Source organism: Pteronotus mesoamericanus, unplaced genomic scaffold (assembly GCF_021234165.1).
Source record: "Pteronotus mesoamericanus isolate MK-2021 breed Mesoamerican mustached bat unplaced genomic scaffold, CSHL_Meso_final scaffold_476, whole genome shotgun sequence".
Classification (NCBI taxonomy): domain Eukaryota; kingdom Metazoa; phylum Chordata; class Mammalia; order Chiroptera; family Mormoopidae; genus Pteronotus; species Pteronotus mesoamericanus.
The window spans coordinates 1,325,616-1,349,755 of NW_026555318.1; the positions used below are offsets into that span (position 1 = coordinate 1,325,616).

General features: G+C 44.3%; 2 protein-coding genes across 2 annotated transcripts; both read left to right on the forward strand.

Moving 5' to 3' along the window:
- The first annotated feature begins 2,590 nt into the window (after window positions 1-2,590).
- LOC129086988 (keratin-associated protein 16-1) lies at window positions 2,591-4,045 on the forward strand. Its single transcript, XM_054593747.1, has one exon. The coding sequence runs from the start codon at window positions 2,591-2,593 to the stop codon at window positions 4,043-4,045; it is 1,455 nt and encodes a 484-aa protein (XP_054449722.1).
- Window positions 4,046-8,579: 4,534 nt separating this feature from the next.
- Window positions 8,580-9,662, forward strand: KRTAP29-1 (keratin associated like protein 29-1). Its single transcript, XM_054593693.1, has one exon. It carries the CDS (start codon window positions 8,580-8,582, stop codon window positions 9,660-9,662), a length of 1,083 nt encoding a protein of 360 aa, XP_054449668.1.
- Window positions 9,663-24,140: the final 14,478 nt, after the last annotated feature.

Sequence of the window (24,140 nt, forward strand, 5' to 3'; positions counted from 1 at the left end):
ATATAGTTTTTGTTGATATGACATACAAAATAGGTATAAATTTGATTCATTCACATCAGACGGTTATTGTTGTATGGGCTGTTGTCATTTAAAAAAAATTTGGCAACCTAAGAGAAAGAAGATCAGTGCCCCTGACTAAATAGTCAGGTATTGCATGTTTTAAAAATTCTTGCAGCACACTGGTTGAAAATCACCGGGCTAGGTAGTTAAAAGAGCAGCTTATTCCATTTAGCCATCTGAGGAGATGACATTATGGAATAATGCATGATGTCATGCAAGTTTTTCAGCTGAGGGCAGCTATGAAAGATTTTTTGGGAGGAGGGGCATCTTCGTCTGGATTTTCATTGCTGGTTCGGAGGGAGAGAAGGTGGATGGAGAGGAACTGCAAAGGTGGAGATTAGGGTCCTGGGTTCATCCCCTTGCCTTACCCTCTGCAGAGCTTTCTAAAAGTCCTCTTCCTCTGTTGCCTGAGAACCACATCTCAAAGGATGGCACTCTCTAGTCCTAATCTTTCGCTTTCAGCACCAAGTCCTGTAGATTAGATTCTGCCTCTTTAAAGTGTCTCAGATTACTCCAGTCCCAAACCGCTGCCTAGTTTATGTTGTCACCATGAAGCTTTTGGGTAACTGCCCCAGACCTCTAATGATCTGCCCACTTCCAGACTTGCCCTCCTTCTTTAGTCCCTTCTCCACAGCCAGGGAGGCCTTCCCAAAGGGCAGACCCAGTCAAGTTTTGCCCTGCTTAAAACTCCCAGGTGTCAGTATAAAATCCAATGTGTGACCATGGTCCATAGGCTTTTCATGTTTGAGTGCCTAGTAATGTCTCCTGGCCCATCACTACCCTTTCCTGTCCCCTTGCACTTTTCCTCCAGCTATGGAACCATTTGGTACTCCCCAAATGTATCATGCTCTTCAAAGGCCTTCCCTAACTTCCCCCAAACCACCTTGGCGTTTCTCCTGGGTGTCCCCATAGCACCCTGTGCATCCAGCTACTCTAGCACCTTTATGTATATGGTACCATAATTGCTTATAGATGTGTCTGTCTCTTCCTCTAAACGTGAGCTCCTTGTGGCTGGAATTGCAACTCATTTGTTTTGTATCGTCACACAGAACCCAAGGATGGCTGGCTTCAATAGATGAATAAAATGGAAGTTGAGCAAATGTTCGCGTAATTTAATGAATAAAGAGAAGACTGATGACTGAATGGAAAGAAGATTCAGCTTTTCCGAAGCTGCCTTTTTCTTTGATGTTGAGAGCACATGGTGGAGGAAAGGCAGGGCCTTGGTGGCAAGGATGCCAGGCCTTGGCCTTTAGAGACTGAGGGTTTGTTTCTCACCTCATGTCTGTCTCTAGCAGTGGCACAGACACAGCACTTCGAGAAAGCATTTGTGCTCTTTGCTTTTGTTCACAATGTATTTGTGAAAAACCTGTCTTTCTTTTTCAATCTGTGGGTCTTGGATGTGTCTTTCTTTTAGGAGCTGTTAAAACCATTCAAGGACAAGAGATTATACAGGTGTCATATTTTAAAGTTGTACACTGAAATTTATATGTTATTGACCAGTGTTATTCCAATAAATTTAATTTAAAAAAAACCACCAAATACAAGAAGAACTCCGGAGGTCTACTGGATGCTTGAGGTAGGGATGAGAGAAAGGAAAAGAGGAAACAGAAGCAGAGTGGCCAGACCAGGTGACTTCCAAGGACAGGTGGAGCTGGTGGTCTAGGGCAAGGCTGTTCACAGAACAGGATGAAGGACAGCACTGTGGGCTAAGCCTGTGACATGTGGCTTTGACAGAGGCTCCTGAGAATGGCCTTTCCAGCCAGGATGGTGAAGGAGAAGAGGAGCATCTCTGGAGTACGGAGCAAGCTGCGTGGGATCTTCAGCAAGTGATGAACTTTTTGATTCCAACCCTCCTCCCTTTCCTTCATCTGTAATGGAGGTAGAAGGTTCCTTTTCTCATGGGATTACTAATGGTTTTAAATAAAATCATTGCTGTACAGCACAGTCATTTAACATCTAGCCCAGGTATCCCCTATCCCACAGAGCTCATCACGGGTCCTCTCCACTAATCCCTGTGTGTCTGTCTACTGTTAAGCATATCATTGTATTGCAAGGATTTTGTCTGCTTGCTTGTCTGCCCAGCAGAGAGTGATATCAATGAGAATGAGTGAGTAGGTCTGACACATGGGCATCTCTTTGTCCAGCCCAGGGCTTGGTACAGAGGACTAGAAGGTGGATAAATTACAAGTTCCTCTTTTCTTCCTGTGTCCATGATGCTCAGAAACACAGATCATTCAGCTTGGAGGCGATGATGCTTATTCAAAGATGACCTGTAGCTCCAAGGATCCCAAATTTAGCAGATCAATAAACCAACAGCTTCTTTATGGGAGGATAAACAACTTCAGGTCAACAAACCTTGGCCTAATAAGATGTTCCTCCGAAAAGTGGCCCAAACAGCAATGAGGAAAAAGATGCAGGAGCTCAAAACAGCATGTACCAGTGAGGGGGTATAAAAACAAGGGCCCCGGAGAGCTGTCCCAGTCAGGTAGCAACCTCACAACACTCCCAAGGGAGCAGAGGCACCTCCATCATGTCTGGAAACTGCTGTTCTAGGAAATGTCCCTCCGTGCCAGCCATCGCTCTCTGCTCCACTGAGGTGTGCTGCAGAGGGCCCGTCTTCTTGCCCAGTTCCTGCCAGAGCCAAACATGGCAGCTGGTGACTTGCCAAGATGGCTGCGGATCATCCAGCTGTGGCCCACAGTGCTGCCAGCCTGTGTGCTGCGAGGCCACCACTTGCGAGCCCTCCTGTTCTGTGAGCAGCTGTGCCCAACCTGTGTCCTGTGAGGCCACCACTTGTGAACCATCTTGCTCCATGAGCAGCTGCTGCCAGCCTGTGTGCTGTGAGTCTGCCACTTGTGAGCCGTCTTGTTCCATGAGCAGCTGCTGCCAGCCTGTGTGCTGTGAGTCTGCCACTTGTGAGCCGTCTTGCTCCACGAACAGCTGCTGCCAGCCTGTGTGCTGTGAGGCTGCTTCCTGCCAACCCATCTTCTGTGTGCCCACCCCCTGCCAGCCTATTGTCTGCAAGCCCAGCTGCTGCCAGCCAGTCGTTTGTGAGCCCAGCTGCTGTCCAGCTGTCTGCACTGTGCCCAGCTCCTGCCAACCGGTGGTCTGTGAGCCCTCTTGCTGTCAGCCGGTGTGCCCCACCCCTAGCTGCTGTCCATCTGTCTGCTCTGTGGGCAACAGCTGCCAGGCTGTTTGCTGTGGTCCCAGTCCTTGTGAGCCATCTTGCTCAGGGCCCAGCATCTGCCAGCCAGCTTCCTGCGCGGCTCTCGTCTGTGAGCCTGTCTGCCTTCGCCCTGTCTGCTGTGTTCCGAACCCTTGCGAACCACCTTGTGTCTCTAGCCCTTGCCAACAGCCTTCTTGCTGTGTCTCTAGCATCTGCCAACCTATCTGCTCAGAGCCCAGTGCCTGCTCACCAATGGTCTGTGTGCCCCGTCCATGCCAACCTACTTGCTGCATAGTCAAGCGCTATCAACCCATCTGCTGTGAGCCTGTCTCCTGCTCACCTACTTCCTGCCAGACTCCCTGCTGCAGCCTGGGGTCTTCTGCTTCTGCCACCTGCCAACCAACTTGCCCTCGGACTTTCTTTATACCCAGCCCCTGCAAACAGCCTTGCACGACTTCAATTTCCTACCGCCCGATTTGCCGCCCCATCTACTCTGGCCCCTTTGCCTACAGACAGCCATATGTGACATCCATCTCCTACCGCCCTGGCTGCTACCGCTCTTGTTACTCTATCCTGCGCCGCCCAGCCTTTGTCACTTCCATCTCCTACCGCCCGGTGAGCTCCTTCCTGCCTTGTGCCGACTCCTGCAAACGGGACCGCAAAAAGTCCACTTCTAGCCTAGGGGATGGTGCTGACTCCACTCCCTGCAAGACAGAAATCTCCAATCCCTGCCAGCCCACTGAGGCCAAATCCACCAGCCCAACCACCCGCGAAGCCACGGCCGGCCAGCCTGCTGCCACCAAGCCTGCCAATTGCTGAACTGACCTCAGCCCACCAGTTCCTACAAAGAAAACCTCCAACTTGAGACAAAACTTGACGGCCCTTCCCAAAGCTCACCATGACTTAGCCAGAATCTTCTCCGTTCTGCACCATCACTTCCATCTGCTTCTGCTTCCGAGAGCTGATCAGAAATGACTATATTTTAATGGTCCAAATGAAGGCCTCCTGGGCACCGGAAGGAGGACATTTGGGGTCGCTGTCTGCTGCTGCCATCAAGCTTTGCCATCTCATCTCAATCCTCTTTCCTGGCCTAAATTTCTTTCAATTCTCATGTGTGTGCTCCCTTGCTGGGTGGGCTTATGTTCCTTGGGGGCCCCTTCAATGGGATAAGGATATTTAACTGTCCAATAAACATGGCTAAGTTGAAGTGACATGCTGTTTTCTTTGCTCTTTTGTTAATGCCACATTCTCATCAGCTGACTTGCTTCGGTTTTAAGAGTAGCTTCATTCATCCTCCATCCATCCATCCAACGAGCTTTATTAGGTAGCTGTTAGGTGCTGGGGACTTTGTTAGGCTCTAGCAATGAGAAAAGTCTCAGTCCTTGCTCTCAAAGGAGCGCGCTCCAGTGGGGAGACAGGTGCATAGAGACAGTTAACCATATTCCATTGTGCTAAATACTGGGAGAGAGGTAAGTGCAGGCATTGTGAATTCTGTCAGGCGTGAGGGGAAACCAGGGAAGGACTCTTGGGGACTGCCATACTGAAGCCTGTCTTTCAGCTCAAGTAGAAATTAACCAGTTAGAAACCAGGAAGGAAGTGTTTTCTAGGCAGAGGAAATATATACAAATGAATGTGTTTGTGAGTGCACTGTTTACTAAGCAAAGCCCGGACAAAGATGTGCTTAGAGGAGAGGTGCGCTCTGAGGTCAGATAAGCAGACAGTGGGCCACCCTCCTCAGACCTTGCATGCTGGACAGAGGCATTGGATTTGGTGCAGGGCTGATATGAAGACATCAGGGAGTTATATGCAGGGCAGGGAGGTGCAGAGCACCTTGTTTGGGAATGTCCCTTGGGCCTTGGTGTTGAGAACTGCAAGGAGGAACATGTTCTTGGATATAGGGAGACTGGGGAGGAAGCCAGTGACTTTGGGAACTGCAGTGTAATGAAAACTAGTGTGGAAGGCCACATGTACATTAAGAAAGGTAACCCGGATTTCTTGTACAAGAGCTTTGCTTATGTTTTCCTAGTCCCTGTAAGATACATTCTTTGTATAAACTCTATACATAGCCTCTTACAATCTCTAAGAACAGAGTTTCTTCAAAGTGGTCACCCCTTACACTTAGTACATAGAACGAGTGAAAGACTATCCCTTGTCCTCAAGGTGCAGCTTGGGTTAGCCTAAGCACAGGAATCAGTAGACCAGAGCTCTCAACTCTGGCACTACTGACATTTTGGGCTGGAAAATTTTTTGTTGTGGGGCTTTTCTATGCATTGTATGATGCTAAGCAGCATCCCTGACTTCTAATAACTAGGTTCCAGTAGTGTCCCTGGATTGTGATGACCAAAAACATCTCCAGGCATTGCTAAACATCACCTGGAGGAGAGTGTTTGTGCAAAAATCACTCCTATTTCAGAACTACTCTGTTATACAATGGCAGAGGGAGGAAGTCAATAGTGAAACTTATCCTGACACTGGTATTGAAGTTGCTGTCTCAGCAGGCTATTGGGATTTATCTCTGTCTCCTTCCAGAGTCAAGAGAGGAGTTGGCCAGATTTTAAATCTCTGTGCCAAGCACGGACTCAGTGTTTCAGGTAAGTCACAATTGTCCTGTGAGATTTCTTCTCCCCTATTTTACAGGTGAAGAATATAAAGAACAAACAAATCAAGTGTCCATCAACAGAGACAAGAAAATTGTGGTATAGTCATGCAACAGATTATTATGCTGCAGGGAAAAATGACTGTACAATGGCTACATGCAACATAAATGAACCATATCAAGGTAATGATGTGGGTTGATATAAACAAATCTCAGAGAACACACATATATCGAAAGTTCAGGAACAATACATATATACATGCATGTACACATATATACAAATATATATGTTATATTATGTATACTATATATAATATATACATTATATTATCTTCCATATATTATATATAAATATCTATATTCTCGAGGGGATGATACACACAATATTCAGGATAGTCACAGCTGGTAATTAAAATACAAATAACTCAAACCTAGTTCTCTCCAAAGCCTGTGTTTTTTCTGTATGGTCATGTGTCTTGATGTGATCACAGCAGCCCTTGGCAGTATACTAGATGTCCTTAGTGCCTTGAACCACAGCAAAATGAAAGTTGTCTCTATTGAGAGATTTATTTTTTCAGCTTTATTGAGGTATAATTGACAAATAAAGTTGTAAGATATCAAATGTGTACAGTATGATGATTTGATATACATCTATAGTGAAAGGATTTCTCCCATCTAATTAATTAACACATCCATCGCCTCACATATTTATCATTTTTGATGAGAACATGTAAGTTCTCTCAGTAAATTTCAATTATACAGTTCAGTATTTTGGACTATAGTCACCATGTTATAGCTATTAGATCTTCAGAACTAATCATCTTATAGCTGAAAGTTGGTACCCTTTTACCAACCTCTTGAGAAGTTTCTTTAAGACAAAAGGAGGCAAAAAAAGAATTAGAGAAAAATAGATGTAAAAATGGATTTCTTTGAAACAATAGAAGTGGTATGTGTGGGTATAGCATATTGGCCTTTTTTTCAGATTGAAGTTGATGTAGTTTCCCAAATATATTTAAGTTCCATTTTGGTGACTTACTTGGTTAAGACCGAAGGTATTTCCCCTTGGGAGATAAGAGCTTTGGGATGTACACATTCAGGAATAAAACATGTTGCAGGGACCCTCGTAGTTTGCGAGATGTTGAAATGAATAGCGATGAGGGCAAAAGAAGTCGGAGAGGGAGACATTTTAACCACAAGGGGGACAGGTTTCCAGGCATCATTCAATCAGAAAATTTCTCTTTTTAAAATAAGAGTGAGGGGGGTGTAAGGAGATGGCATTTTGTATCTAGTACTTTGAAAAGTATCTTCCAGGATTTCCTGCATTTTTCATAAAAGTGAAGCAGATGGTAAGAACAAAAATAACCTGAGCAATGCAGTCGATGAACTCTTGGTACTTTGAACATGAGGTTATGAGCTAAGAGATCCAACAGAGTGAGTTAGCAGCAGATGCAGAAATCGAGACCAGCCCTGTCTGCCTCCCAAAGCCATGAACGATCTTTCCATTCCATTGTGCATCTCCACCGTGAACCAGGCCAGGACGTGGACCCATGCAGTTGGCTGGTGAGGCAGAACCAGGACCAGCCCAGAGGAAGAGGGGAAGAATCAGACATGCGCCAGGCAAATCCCTCTTGGAAGAGGTTGATTTAACACTAAAACAACTTTGCAGCGATCTTCACGTCACTTCTGGTTGTTGCGTTTTTATACTTCTAGAATTCATATGCTGTTGACTTCATGGTATGAGTTGAACCTTTCTTGATAAAATATTTGGTAGTTTTAAATTTCCAAATTAAAAGATTGGCTTTGGATGCCTTGATGAGTGGAGGTAGGTACTCATCTAGATGATGATTACAGTCACCGGAGTGGGCACATGATTCCCAGCATGCGGCCTGGGCCACCCGCCCGTGAGCGGGTGCGTTGATGCACAAATGTCAGCCTTCAGTCACCGTGTTAGACTCTCTCCCCCGCCCCTCTAAAGCCAGGAGGTCTAATAGATGGTTAATTTCAGGGGTTTTGGAAACAGGCCACCCTTGGTTTGAATCTTATTTCTACCCTTTATTCCTTGCATAATTTTGGGAAAATCATTTAAATTATGAGTTAGTTTTGCTGCTGCCAACATGGTGGTGAAAATTACACCTACTAACTAGGGTCATTGCAAAGATTCCATGGAAAATGCAGCCAAGGACTTGGTATGGGGTAAGGATGTGATAAATGGAAGCCATTACTATTGTTATTGGTACTAGCAAGGTTGATTTTCAGGGAAGCCAAACGGGGAGGTTCTGGAAGGAATGCCCTTGGGATGCACTGCCTGACTTCCTGCTCTCCGTCTCTGTGATCGCCGCCGCTTACCTGGGTCATGGCTTCATTTCCTGACTGAATGGTGCAGCGCTGCGTTGCTGGCAGCAGAGCGGGCTGCTTTGGCTGGGTGGCGGCCTCCTGATGAGAGGTTAGTGCCAGGAAAGGCCTGCTTCAGGGAGGCTGGAGGACAACCTGTAAAAGCGACAGCTCATCCCAGGGCAGGAGCAGCGTCAAGGAACCTAAACTTAGCCAAGAGAACTCCCCATTCAACAGACAAGTTTTAAAAGCGGGGACAACGTCTCCCAGGCTCCTGAAGCCTGCTAATCAGATGTTTGTACGCAAACCAGTAGAAACAACAACAAGGAAAAATGCTCTGTCCTGCCACACACCCTAGCGAAGGACTATAAAAGCGCCTGTGTATTAGATGTCTTTCAGACTCAGGTATACTGAGTTTGCCACCCCATGGTGGAGAGCTGTTCTCCTGGAAACACCACGGCCATTGCAGCTGTGCCCACCCTCTCCATGTGGCCCAAGCGTGACAACTTCCGAAGTGGTATCTGTCTGCCCAGTTCCTGCCAGAGCAGAACATGGCAACTGGTTACATGCCAAGAAAACTGTCAGCCCTTCGGCAGTGCCCCGGGTGACTGTAAACCTGCTCCTTGCCAGCCTACCTGCCTTCCAGAAACTTCTTGTGTGGGTTTTGTTTGCCAGCCCATTTGCTCCTGCACAGCCTGCTATGAATCCAGCACTGGTCAGTCTCCTTGCGAGGTTAGCCCACGCCAGGCCCTCTGCCCGGAACCCACCGGTGGTCAGGAGAAGGGCTGTGATGCCAGCCCCGGTCAACAGAGCTCCTGCCAGGAACCTGCCTTCGTGTCCGGATCGCATCAGGAAGCTGGTGGCCAACCAGTCCGCTGTGACGCTAGGTCCTGCCAGCCATCCTCTTCTGCGGGGACTTCCTGTCCTGAGACATCTTACCCACCCACCGGCTGTGCCGCCAGTCCATGCCAGCCAATCTGCTGCCAAGTGGGTTCATGTCACCCCGTTTGTGGTGAAGATCAGCTCTGCAAAACAATTTATTACCAGCCCATCTGCTACATTTTCAAGACTTGCCAGTCAGTTCCCTGCATGCCTGTTCCCTGCCAGCCATCAACTCATGTGTTCAGTTCTTGCGACCCTGCTTGCTGTGTGGTCTCCCCTTGCCAGCTCCTGCGCTGCCAACCAGCCCCTTCCATGTCCTTCGCCTGCCAGCCGGTGGCTGAATGCCAGGCCCCTTGTTCTGTAAAGAATGCTTGCAAACCAGCTTCTCGTGGCACCGTGCTTCCTGGCCAAGCAACCTGTGGTGAACCCACTTCCTGCAACCAAAGTGGCCAAAAACCCTCTTCCTGCCAACCAGCCTGCTGTGTGACAGGTTTAGGCAAATCGTCCATTGGTGGCTCCACTTGCTTCCAGCCAACTCCTTCGCACCTCTGCAAAGCCGGCACCTGCTTGCCGACTTCCTGCCAACTCAGCCAAGGGCCCAGCTTCTGCAAGGCAACCCTTGGTTGACGGAGCTTGCTTCACACCTCCTCTGAGGCCTGTGGCCGTCTGCAAGCTTGCAGCCATCCTGCGGTGCCCGCCTCTGGCCAAGCGCCGGGCTGCCTGCTCGCTGACGTTACCCCCAGCCCAGCCCCACATTCTCTCCAGGTTCAGGCGAGGGAAGGCGTCCAGCCACTGAGAGATGCTTCTGCACTGAGGAGGACCTTTCAGCACGCAGGGTCCACACAATAGCTTGCATTTCCTGGTGTCAATTCATTTCACTTCTGCAAAACCTTCTTTCCAGTTTTTCTTTTGATGCTTCCCAGTCTTGAAAAGCACTCCTTTGCTGCCAACTGCTAATTAAAATGTGACTGGCTACGCATAATGAGGAAGACTCTCAGTGCTTTCCTTCCTTTCAGCACTCCCCTCCAGAGATTTCCTCCAGGTCACCTTTGACCAGGACAGCTTGGGCCCCCTGAGCCGGGGCGGCGGGGGTGGGGGGTGTCTGCATTTGATCTGCAAGGGCAGCTGGTGTCTAGGATTACAGGCGCTCAAGCGGGAAGGGAGTGAGGACAGTGGGTCCCTGGCTTCCAACCTTTATGCCACCAAGAACTCTTTCGAGTTGAGTGTCCTCAGTTTCCCCACAGTGAATGGACTTGGGAAGCCAAAGGCAGAAATGGTCCAGGGAAGCCATAGATTAAAATAAACATGAGTTTTCAGCCCTTGAAAACAGCTGAGAGTTAATTCACTTAAAACTTGTTTAAATGATCAATTTGCTCATGGCCAATATAAATAAAATAAAAAACTCTTTAGAAACGTCTGGCAGTTGTTTGCTACCTTTTTGACAGTTTGCAAAACAGTTTTACAAACAATTAGTCTTAGGAAACATCTGACAAGTTTTGTATTTCCAGTGTATGACTATGGAATCTAAACCTTTTAAAATTGATTGGGTTGGTTTCCTGGGGTCTGGGGGTGGGAGGGGTGGGGGCGGGGGAGCTTAGATGAGCTTTCGCAGTGTGTGCTTTAGCAACAGTTTCTGCAAGCGGCTCTGGCCTCCCCGTTAATCAGGGGGCGCTGGGTCTGCAAAGTGACGCAGCTCTGAAACCCCAAAATTCTCACACAGGCCCATAGAAGCGTATGCGCTGTGGCATTTGGGTGATGACACAGATTTTAAAGACAGTCTGTGGTCTGCCACGAGGAGAGCGGGGAGGCACTCGGGGTTGATTCGTTCCATGGGGGATTGTATTAGTCTGCTTCTCCAGAGGGAAAACTGTGTATATTTTAAATATTTAAGTATTTATTTATTTAAAGGGATGGCGTATGTGATTACGGAGGCTGGCAAGTCCAAATCTGTGATCTATAGCACGGGCCTGCAGCTGGAGACACAGGAGAGCCAAAGACGAACGTGAAGTCTGAAGGCTCTTGGCTGAAGAATGTGCATTAAACAGAATTATACACTCCTCTCTGCCTATTGGAAGAGAGTGCTGTATACGGGGAAGAGGAATTAAATTAATTAATATATAAGTACATAAAAAAAAAAACAAGAGAGGGAACTTGCAAGGACTAAAAATGATAATGTGCCACCTAAGGAATATAATTGACTCAATTACGTGCAACTGAAGTCTGAAGTCCAAAAAGAAAATTAACAAGAGGAGACAGGGAGAGAGGGACCCTTGGCATCTCAAAAGGATAACCATGGATGGAATGCCTTCCAGGAGTGATACTTTGATGGGTCCCCTATTTAAAATCTTGCTCCTGCATCTTCCATGAAGGCGTCAGAAAGGCCTGAGGAAGGATGGGGCTCTGGGAAGCCTCACGCAGCTCACTGCAGGCCTGAACGCAATTTTCAACAACGTCCCTTATGTTACAAGTTGAAGGGGTTACGTCTCCTTCAATAATTTACTTCTTAACACTAGGATTCTTGAGATACTTTGCACTAGTGTTTTGATCTATCTAAGCCTATCTTATTCTTTTTATTGTTCCAGTTATGGATTTCTCTGTTGTACTGGCAAACGCTGTCCACCAGCCGTCTGCTAACACACAAGCCTCATGTTATAAACCTGTCAGGTATAAGAGGCGTGTTGGGAAGCCTTGTATCTTTCCTCTGCTTGGCAACAGTTTAAATAACAGAGCCTTTATGAGCTTCTTTTAGGTTTGCTAGAACTTGCCCATAAAGCAGCCGAACCTCCCATTATAAATAATGGTCTGCCGAGTCTGAACATGCTCTTAAGTAAATCTTTACTTACACTTACGTCCTGGGTAGGGAGTGATTTTGAAAATACAGGGAAGTTTTGAGAAACGTATGACAAACCCCACACTCAGAATTGACATGTTCTTACACTTGCTTTGGAGCTTTAGGAGATGTGATAGAAATACGACGTTACTGATAAAGTTGACGCCCTTTTGCACCCTCTCCAGTGCCATTTATCTTCTTCCCCTCTCGGGGACAACCTGGTATGCCTTTCTAGTCACGGTTCGATGGGGTAGAAGTACAAACTATAAAGGGAGGAGCGAATGTAGATTTACAGTTATTCATATGGAAAATAACACAGTAATTAATAAATCATAATGCAAGAACAAACTCGATGTTTTGCCTACTCACAACTGTAAACCTACGTTTCCCAAAAAAATATACATAGTATCAAGGTTTGGGAATTTAAGAATTTATATATATATAGTGTAAAATTATGAAATAAACCTATTCCTTAATTATTGCTTTTACGAATAAAATTTTCAACCCTGGCTGGTATGGCCCAGTGGATTAAGTGCCGGTCTGCGAACCAAAGAGTCGCTGGTTCGATAGCTTGCGAGAGGCAGCCACACATTGATGTTTCTCTCCCTCTCTTTCTCCCCCTTTTCCCTGTCTAAAAATAAATAAATAAAATCTTTTAAAAAAAGAATAAATTTTTCATTAAGAATTAAGATTTGTTGTAATAATTAAGCTTTGCAATTAATATAATAATTTATTAATTATTAAGAATACAATTTTAAATTACATTTTGATACATGGATCGTTTCATTATGTTAGTTATCTATTGCTGAATAACAAATGACCCCAAAACTTGGCCTAAAACAACAAACATCGTTATCTCCTTGTTTCTGTGGGTTAGAAATCCAGGTGTGGCTCAGCCAGCTGCCTCCAGCTCAGGGTCTCTTATGAGGTAGTTGCTGAGGTGCTGGCTGGAGCTGCAGTCATTTCATGGCTTGGAGAGGGAGGACTCGCTTCCAAGCTCCCTCTGTGGCTGTTGGCAGGCCACAGGTCCTCGCTGGTTGTTGGCCAGTGATATCATTTCCTTGCTACGTGGGCTTCTCCATTCAGTGGCCAATTGCTCTCGCAACATAGCAGCTGGATTCTCCCAAAGCAGGTGGTCCCACCGCATTCACTCTGTTCATTAGAAGCAAGTCAGTAAATCCAGCCCACACTCAAGAGGAAGGGACTCCCCAAAGGTATGAAAGCCCGGAGCTGGGGATAATTGGAAGTCATCTTAGGCTTCTTTTACTTCCGCAATGATTCACATGTTAAATATACTCCCTCTTTCTTATTTGTTTATTTTTAAAGAGAGGGGAAGGGAGGGAGAAAGAGAGGGAAAGAAACAGTGATGTATGAGAGGAACATTGATCAGTTATCTCTTGCACGTGTCCCATCTGGGGACCTGACCTGCAACCTAGGCATGTGTCCTGACCAGGAATTGAACCGGACCTTTCGCCTTGTGAGAGGCGATGCTTAAATAACTGAGCCACACCAGTGAGGGCTACAATCCCTCCCTCTTAAGGTCCCCAAATCTCATCTGATTACAGCATAAGCTCAAAGTCTAGAATCTCATCATTGAAATCAGGTCCAAGTGTGGATGAATCTCGTTGGGCATAGCTCCTTATGTACAACTTCCAGAGTACAATTCTTCTAGATCTGTAGACTTGTGAAACTAAAGACACATTTATCTGGCTCTCACACACTCAGCATACAATAGTGGGACAAGCATAAGATAATTGATGTAGAGATATCTTTTCTAAGGGTGGGGAGAGTGGGGAATATAAAGCAGTTACCGGTTTATTTCTGAAAGCTAGTTGGGCAAATACTCGAAGTTCCTTGATTAGGTTTCCACGCCTGGGAATAATTCTCCATAGTTCTTGGCTTTGCCTTCTGTGCTCTTGTTTCTCTGAATTATCCTTCCTTCTTCATGAGAAATAGCACAAGTTTATTGCTAGCACTAATCTCAGTCTATTTTCTGCAAGCAGAATTCTGGGGGTCCGAACACTTCTTATGCTGTATCGTATCGTCTTTGTACTGTTCTGTACAAGCTGGAAATGTTTTTGTACACATAATTCTATGGCCTCTGGGACCTCAGTTGGAAATACTCAGATGGTTAGAGGCTGGAATGACTTAGCTTCTTTACTCATGTGTGCGATGCCTGGGAGGGGCTCAGCTGGGACTGTCATCAACCCGAGTGCCTAGACGTGGCCTTTCTGTACAGCTGGCACTCCCCTCAGCATGGCGTCTGGTTTTGGAGAGGGACCATCCCGAGAGGGAGCACACAAGCTGGGTCTGCAGCGAGGCTGGCAGCAGGGGGACCCCATGCCGGTTTCGTTACAGCAGCTGGACCCCCATCAGGGGGGCTGACAGCAGGTGTTCCTGGAACAGGTGGTCCTCCAGCAGGTGGGCTGGTAGCAGTGATTGCAGCATGAGAGTGTCACGGTGTCAGGTGTGGAGGGTGGGTTTCCATGCAGAGTCAAGTTTCCAAAATCTCAGAATACATTCTTTCCTAGGTTTTTAATATAATGATTTTGCCAAAATTATCATCAGTGAGAGGGAAAGACCCTTTCCTTATTACTGTTCATGTAATCCCCCATGGCTCTGAAAGACAGTTTGGTAGGAAGTATCTGACTACATGTGATAAATCTTTTTAAAAGAAACAGGCTGGTTAATTCCTCACTTGTTCATCAAATAGGTTCCACTTTTGCGATGATAAGGTTCAGGAAGTTATGCTGGTAGTGACTGGAATGGGATGAAGGAACAGTTCATGGCCAGTGAAGAAGTCAAAATGTTAGATGAAGTTGAATTATCTTCATAGAAGTTGAATTCACTAAACATAAAGACAGGTCTAGAGGAGGAGAGAAAGACAGCGACCCACAAATGAATGAGTGCAGGTTCCTGAAAACTGACAGAAAATAACCAAAAGGAAGGGCAATGGAATTGATGGTGTGAACTTCAAAGCAGCTGAAGCTTTTGAAGAAGAGGGGAGATGGATTCGTTAGTGGCAAAGCCACTTTGAGAAGTAGCTTTTCTACTCTGGTGCCTTGGTCAAAATTCAGGACAATAAAGCCTGGATCATCTTTGACTTCATTAAATCTTAGTGGCTTAAGGAATCTTGCAAATCAGCTGGCCGAATTACACGTTTATTTACACAATCATTTTGCAACATCTGTATTACTTTCACTTGAGTCCATGCTTGACCATCTCCAGAGAACGGGACACTCAGCCTCCACTGCTTCTCTGGGCAGCTCCAAGGGGGAGTTTCCACTTATTTTTGCCAAAATTCGTATCTATAGCTCCCATGATTGGTTTTGTTTCTTGGCCCCATAAGGCCATGCAACAGACATCTAATCTATCTTTTGCAGACAGATATTCCCAATTTGAAGGCATTCCCTTCCCCCAAATAGTTTATTTTCTCTTGGGTAATTATCACCAGATATCTCCTTTCTTCATATGATTTGGTTTCCAGTTCCATTCCCAGCAGAGCTGCTTTCCTCAAAGCATTTTCCACCTATTCAATGTTCCTTTAAAAAGGGCATGCACAGAGCCTAGGTCAAGATCTAGCCATTGTCTGACCAGCCCAGTAGTCATCCTTCTCTTTGGAGCACAGTCCAGTATTTCCCCAAGGTCATGTCTGCCTGAAGATAGAGCTAAGTACCGTTCTTTGTTAGAGACCTCAGCCCCATTAGGAAATTTGCTGGGATTTGAATGACTAAGGTTGTATTTGGTGAGGTGGCATCTGTCCTATGGGGGACACTTCTGTCACTCCTCAAATGGTCTCCTGGTCCCTGTGTTTATATTCTCTGCTCCTGCCTTTGCAAGCCTGTTGCTAAGTTCATAGTCCTACTCCAGCCAAATTGATGTCTTTATGGTCATAGTATATAAGAGAGAGTTCTTCAAAGTCAGAGTTAACATGGACTTCAGGTATATGACTCTTTACTTTGAGCTCAAGGTAGCCCTAGAGCTTCTTCCCTGGAAAACTCCAGGTGCTTTGAGAATCTGCAGAAAAGGCTATTCAGTAGCTCAGTTTCAAGCTGTCTGACTGCCCCTCTAGGACATCTCTTATCTAGGGTCTCACCTTGAATTTGGGGTCAAGTACCTATTATCATTGGGTAAAGCGAGATGTTGTCATTGGAAATGAGACATATTTTGGCAATTGTCACCGTATTCAGCCTATATTTCTGCTCTCTCTTCCTAAGGTAATATGAGAGTCCTTTTCAAATTGCCTTGCTGAAATCCACATTCATTTTCTACTTAATTTCATTGATCAACTAATCTATCAATAATAAAAAGTTGAATTATTTGCCATGACTTGGTCTAAGTCATCCTGTGTTCTTTGTCTAGTGGTTCACACAGGGTCTTTTGAACAGTCCATTCTAGAACTTTTTTTTTTTTTTTTTACCTTAAGTGAGATCAAACTTAAAGGTGTATGATTTGCAAGAACTTGAAAATGGGAGGGCATTTGCTTGTCTGAACACATCCGGCATCTCTCGTTGTCTAAGATTCCTCAGTGGCAATGTGAGCTTTACTTCTATCCTCTAAGTGCTCTGGAGATAACATGCACCGCGTAAAGTGACATAAATTTACTTAGACAATATAGATGTTTGTTGAAGCAATTTGTCCATATAAATGTTTAGTTATTTTTCCAATCTGATTATCCCCCATTGTCTGAAAAGACAGACACAAAATAAGAGCCTTCCTAGCATAACCTTCACATTCCAGGTGCTACATCCCTTAGATCATCCCTGAGGGAGATCTCAGATCTTATCTCAGTCCCAGGTTTCAGCATGAGCTAAGAAGAACAGACCCTTTTTACTGGATTTTCCTTGCCAGATACAGACATGTTGACAGTTCATGGAGTTGGGTGAAGGACTGATGCAAATACATCATGAAAAAAAAATATTAGCACCGCAGTGAGGAGTTTACTTCACATCAAACTTCTTAATGTCACTTTGAAATAAGCTGTGATCTCCTTAGTCACATCAAAAAGAATTAAAACCTCCCTGTCTCTCTCTCTGTCCCCCTCATCCCCCACACTATTGCAAGTTTTCAGAAGGAAACATCACAATCTTTGTTTTTAATGTAAAAAAAACCTCAGGCTTGAGGGAGAAAAACAACATATAAATAAAAAATGAACATCCCTGGTCCCCCAACACCACACCCAAATCCTGGTCCCCTGGGGCAAACTACTGGTTTCGGTTTGTTATATCCTCTGGGGGGTGTCCAACCTTTTGGTGTCTCTGGGCCACACTGGAAGAAGCAGTGGTGTCATGGGCCACACATCGACTGCACAAACACTAGTGAAGGTGGTGGTGGTGGTGGTGGGAAATGGGGACATCTGTAATAGTGTCAACAATAAAAATAAAGAAAATTTTTTTAAAAAGGTATTAGGACAATAATCACACACAGGAAAAATAGTTTAAAAGGAATTAAGACAACTTAAACCGTTCTTTCTACCATTGCCTTTTAGAATGGAATTTTGCCTGTAATTTTTCTGGTTGTCTTGGTAGCTATTTAACAACTAGGTTACACATCAGACTTGTCCGGAGAAATCCCACTTCCAAAGAGCAAAACTTATGTATTGCTTCTCTTGGTAACCCTGAACGCGAGACTGGCATAGTGGGCTAGGATAAAGAAGGTCAAGGGCAAAGGATAGTCATGATGACTGAGGCAGCTAAAAATCAGTAGGGAGTTATCCCAGTGCCTATAAATGAGGAAAACAGAATGGAAGGCAACGTTGGAGACATACAAATGGTCCAAAAAGCATGTGTAAAGAGCCTCTAAGTCCCAAACATAATGTGGGATTTTCCTATGTGTGTGATGTGTAACATGGGGTGTTACTTTTGTTGATCTCATCAGTTTGCCTATATAAATGGGTTCATTTTACAGCAATAGAACTATGACATCAGGAAGTGAATTTGCTCATATAACGCACTGCCTCAGAAACTTCTGAGCAATGCCCTGAACCTAGCTGGAGCTGGAGAAGTATTTGATGGGAGTGATTTTACGATGACTAGTTCAGTGCTGCAAACCAAATCTGCGTGGTTCTGTGGATGGGCTCCTTACGCTCCAAGGCAGCCTTGGATGAGGTTCACAGTCCTAGCCCGATGTCTTCAGGTTTGGCCTCTTGCCTTTGTGGTATGGGAAGAGATGTAGAAGAATTTTGTAAAATATAAAATAGCCTCTAAATCTAAGGGCTTATGAAGGGCATATTGTACACATAATTCAGGTCACAAAAGGAAATACAAGATGAACAGAGTTTATTAGGTGATAAATTCGGAAATGCTTTAGTTGCAAAGAAGATAATTCAAATGACTATAGTGGGTAGAAAACAAATTAGAAGCACAATAAAAAAGTATGAAAGGAAGACATTTTTGAGGTGGAAAATTAACCAATTATTAAGAAAAGCAGAAGTCTTCCACTTCGGCAGAAGTGGAGGATGGGGGTAGAAAAGTCATATGCATATCTAATTTCTAATGACACTCATGAGCTAAATCCAAACTATCACTAATGACCATTGATTGAGTCCAACCTTCTAACAAGGGCAATGAAGATTAGGATCTGTTCTTAAAAAGTCAAATTCTGTTATTTCTCTGATAACATATTATTTTACCAGAGGGATTAATATAAGTAGCTTGTTATACATGTTATCTCTAACCATCAGAAAAGGAGTTAACTCATTGAAAAGAGGGGGAAGGAAGAGTTGGTTACTCAATGCAAGGATGCCCAACTGTCATGCACCTTTCCTAGGACAGATCTGTGTGAAGGAAATTAATATTTGCTGGTTGAGAGCAAGGAGAAATAGGAGAAAGCAGTGATTCAGGCATAAACACAATGATGTTTCGGTAATTTGAAATATAGAAAACTCTATAAATGCTAATACAAACAACAATATATTGTATAATAGATAACTGTGCAATAGCTGAGAGATTGTTTAAAGCCTTCACAAACATTGTAAGTCAGTTCAAGGGTCAGCAAGCCAAAACAGCTCTTGTAAATCAGATTCTGGTATATACGTGTTTATTGCAAATGCTGGGATGCTCATTACTTTCTGAGAGAGTCCTTATTTCAGTCAGCTCAGATTGTATGAAAATTATCTCTGATGCCAATGCCCATTTAGTTTCTTTATGTCTTAATTTCCCTGTGATTTTTCAAATACGGTTTTCCTGTTCTCACTTGAAAGGTGTCTTAGTATTTGAGAAACATTGTTTTCTAAAGACGGGGAACTAAAACTCGTTAGAGAAAACAAATTCTCTCCTATACTGTTTATATCCATTTTGGGCCATTAATCTCCCCAATTTTTTTCTAGATAATTCAAATATTATCCTTTGCATCCATGGGTAATATTGAGGAGTCCTCCTTTCTTATATCATAATTATAATTTTACCAATGAATCTTAAATTATATTTCTTCTTATAATCACCTATTTGCGTGGGGAAAATATCCTCATAGGGATCGTTTGGGGTCTTAGTTGTTTTTTTGTATATTAAGTATCTTTCTGGTCTGCTGTATTTATTACCGTTAGACACTTAAAGGGAAATGTTTAGGAAGAATTGGGTCAACTTTGCTAGGAATCAACCTTCAGAGGCAGAAGATTAATGAGAGGTGTCCCTTTCCATCTTAATCTCTGTTTCAAGCAAGAATCTGAGTGAGGCTCAAGAGCTCGCTTTTTCTCATGCCCTTGTCTCGGACAAGGAATGTTTTTATTCACAAAGAGGGTCTGAAGGCTTCACAGCCAGGTTACGAACCCTGAACACAGGGACAATAGGAAGGAGGTGGGGTGTCCATGCTTCCTTATCGGCTTTGCACTATCTACATGATTTAGGCTTATTCGAAGTATGTTTTGGACACGGAGGAGAAGTCTGATAGTGGCCCCTCCTGGTGTTGTAAATCAAGCTTCCTCAGAGAAGGAGCCCCAGGAAGGGCTGACACAGGATCAACCCCTCTTAGAAAAGGCCTCCAACGGAGAGATTTTTCCTGGGGTCAGAAAGGGATGGGATTAGGAAGTCTGTTGGGTGCCTTGAGACTGAACGAGGCCTGCCCTCTAGGGCCTGGTTTCCATTAATATTTGTAAATGGACACGTTGTTGCTACACTCTTTCAGATCTTCCCCAAAGTCCTTGGCCCTAGGGTGGCTGGAGGACAATGACGAGAGTGACCTAAATCGTGGGTTTGATGCATGGCTCTGGCTGAAGCCGAGGAACAGCAGAGCCTTTGCGGGCAGAGCAGATTCGGGATTGGAGGTTGCATGGCACTAAAGTGAAAGAAATGAATGAAACAAAGAGGCTGATTCCCTGAAATCAATCGCTGTTCTTACCATTGCACTGGAGTGCGTGATCTAGGGGTTGACTTCATGTTTGATCCAAATCCTAACAAGTGTGTCACTCATGGGAGAGGGGGAGGAATATGCTGGGAGTGAACACAGACACAAAATAATAAGAGTCAATGCAATATTCCGATAAGTCCACATCACCAAGGATTCCTTTTTTTTTTTTTTCTTTTTTGGAAGAGAAGAGAAAGATAATAAATCCAGTCATTCTAAAATACAGTTAGAAATATCATAAATAACCAAAAGATATTATGGTAGAAATGAACCAAAACGTGGATTCCATGATTGATGTCCACAATGCAGTGGCATGAATGAGATGCACGAGCGGGACGACGGCAGACACCACCAGCCCCCAGGAGTCTACGTCAAAAAGGACCAAACCGAATTATGTAGTCATCTTAAAAGGAAGGATGTCTTCGAAGTCTGAGGTGTTGATTTGGATCCAACTGAAGATATAAGCAGTGTGAAACTTAACTGTGGCTCTTGGTATCATACGGACTCAGAGTTAAGACAGCGCTGAAGCAAATGCTGGCAGTGCCTCCGCAGGGGACATGGTAGTCGCAGGGTTGACGGGAGAGACCTGGTTCTTCTTGCTGATGCATGTAAAGAATGACATATCAGCAAATCATCTTTCAGAAGAAAACAGAAGTCCGGAGCTTGGCTAGGCAGGCCTCTTGCGGTTCCCAGCACTATCACCTGTGTTGCCGCGATTTCTAGTTCTTAAGCCAAACCCATGTGGCACCTTCTCGTGGCACACAGGCAAGAGTCCTTTCTCCCCTTTCCTTCCCACATGGTCTTCGCATTGCTCCCTCATGGCATGAGGCGAACGATCTCTAAGCTCCCATGCATGCGTGCTGTAACCACGGGAGCTGCCTGCGTGGCTGCTACATCTTGCTTTTCTGCTTCCCAAAACTGTGTGGTCAAAAGCCTCTAGCAAGGCTGCAGTGCCTGGGTTCCAACCCCAACAGGGATCCTCCCCAGCAACCCTGTCCCCAACCCCTTCAGCAGGCACTGCTACCTGCGGAGCTGCTCGCCCAGTTACATCCTCTGTTCAACTTCTGCAAACTTTACTGGTTAGCCTTGTGGATGTGCAAAACAATCATCTTTGCACATGAGGAATGAAGCTGTCCAGCTGTTATTGACATGCAAAGTAATTCAATGGCCTTGCTCCAAGTCCCTTATGAAGCTGGTCTGTTGCTGATATGCAGAGTAACTCAATGGCCCTGCTCCTTGTCTTCCATCCCTCATGGAGGCCCGCCTTGTAGGGTCGGTGGTGAGAATATCATACATTTTCCTTGGACACCCCAATCTCTGGACCCCATTACAAAACCCCTTTGTGAAGGGGGGAGCTAGCTGCACCCTGTTACAGCAGGACTGTGAGTTTCCAAGTTCCATGGGTGAAACCATTGTGAAATAAATGTGTCAGATGCCATCTGACATTTAGCTCCTTTAACTTCTGGTACTGATTCCTTGCTCAGTGGTAGCTGAGAAGTTGCTGTTACAGTGCATTCTCCTGTGCATTTATCAATAGATACCCTTGCTTTATGGGCTTGGCTAACGTGCGTCTGCTCCAACAGGTGGCTCCACCCTTGGTAAGTAAACAAAATCAGGTCCAGAGTCTTAACCGTGGCTGTGAATTTCTACCCGAATGCTTTTTGGAAGATAGCCTTCCCCACCCTCCCCCTCCAAGGGAATGCCTATTATCATGACAATGTGTACATTTTCTTTAAAGCATAAGCTGTTTGAATGCTTATGGACTTCAGAGAATGATAACACATCAGTAGCAATCAATTAAATAATGAAGGGGTAAGGTGGAGTGTTCGGAGACAAAGCATCTCAGGCATGGCAGGAATCCTGATAAACTTCCTGCCAAGTGGTTGTCAGTTCTAATGCTCAAAAGCCTAGTAATCAAAAATTTATATGCTCAGTGTGGTTCATTCCATCCTTGGGAAGCTCTTTCAAAGAGTTTCTCCACGCTTCAGGTTATACTCATTCTGGGTCCTCTGAACTTTCGCTCCATCAGAAGCATCGACGCTGTACAACCTGAATGGCATTTTTGAACACCTCCCTGCCCTTGTGGGCGCTGCCCTCCTTTCAGAGCCCTTTGCCAGCAAACCACGTGCCTTTCCCTCCGAGCGCGGCCATTACCTCCCTGCTCTGTGCAACACAGTGCTTCCAGAAAGCATTTCCCTGACTGGTTATCACAAATTTTAAGATGGTTGCAGAGACTTAAGAGAATAGTGGTAAGAATTTGTTTTTTAAAGATTCTTAGAGGGGAAAGTGTTGACCAGTTTGAAGCCGACCAGCAGCTGTGCACTGATGTACAGGAAATAAGTAAGAAACAAATCAAGGTGAAGTAGGCTCCACCCGACTGAGAAGCCTCACGATTTAATAAGATAAGTCATAGAAGGGCTGTCAGTAAAGCCGCGGGAGTGAGATTATTGGCATATTTGATTGACAGATCTATCATTTAGGAGAAAATGCCAATTTGTTTCCTAGAGTGGCTGCACAAATTTATACCACCTTCCACCCCCCTCAAACATGCAAGAGATTCAGTGGATTCGCATCCTCCCTAAATTCTTGATATTGTCAGACTTTTAAACTGTTTTGCAATATAATGGTGTAAGTGGGAATCTTGTTGAGGTTTGATTTGTGTTTTTCTCAGTTACTTATGATTCTGAGTTGTTATTGTTTTTACTTTGACTGCCTACATGTGTTTCTTCTAACATAAAATTCCCAGCCACATATTTTACTCAATTTTCTATTGGGTTGTTCATGGTTATTGGTTTGTGAGAATTACGTTCTTGAGATGAATCCTTTGCCTCTGTCTGTGCTGTGACTATTTTCTTCCCAGTCAGTACCATGTGGGGCAAAAGCCCTGAGCTCAGTGAGCGCATGAACTCATGAGAAACAGTAAACAGTTGTTGTTTTTTAGTAATAAGTAGTTTGTAATAAAGCAATAGATAATTAAAATAATTTAAAAATCTGTTTTATCCATATCTTATGCCCAAATTTTCTTTCATAATCTTATTGAATTTTGTCTTGTATCATTTTAGCTGATCAATTTTCTAAAAGTTTTATCTATTTTGTTCACTTTTTAAAATTAAAAAAAAATTTTTTGCATAATATTCTACAATTCCATCCATGTTGTTGCAAAAGGTAGGGGTTCCTTCTTTCTGTCTTTTAAAAATGCAGATTGATTTTATTTATTAATTTGTTTAAATGTCAAAGTCCATTATAAAATATTTAAAAAATTAAATCCAATAAAAGTCTCAGCAATTAAAACAACATAACACCAGCACAGAAATAAGTAGATAAATGAAATAAAATATTTTGGTCACTTTTTAAAAGGGCAAATTTTGGCGTTGTTGAAGTCACCATTTTTCCTTTGCTTTCTGTTTTATTAATTTCCGCTCTTTTATTTTTCTATTTTTTTCTTCTGTGTAGTTTGGGGGCAATGCTATTGCTTTTCTCTTAGTTTCTTAAGATGGGGCATTTAATTCACTATTTTTAAGTTTTCTTCTCACATAAAGATTTAAATATATAAATTATCCTCAAAACACTGCTTTTGTTGCATCACTTGAGCTTTGATGTCACATTTATTATTATCCAATTCTATACCTTTAGATAATGCCTCTATAGTATAGATTTTATTCTTGTGTTTTGCACATTTACCCACTTTCCCCACCCACCTTCGCTCTGTATGACACTACCAGAAGGGGGTGCTACTAACTTCTAGTGGGTAGAAGTCAGGATGCTCCTACACATTCCCTCATGGTTGCAATAGGGCACCTTCACCCAGCCAGCAAAGGATTATCTGGCCCAACATGTCAACAGGGTCAAGGCTGAGGAACACTGACTTAGACCGAATCTAAATCTAATTAACAAATATTACCTCGACTTCTTTTCTTCCTGTTATGAACTAACTA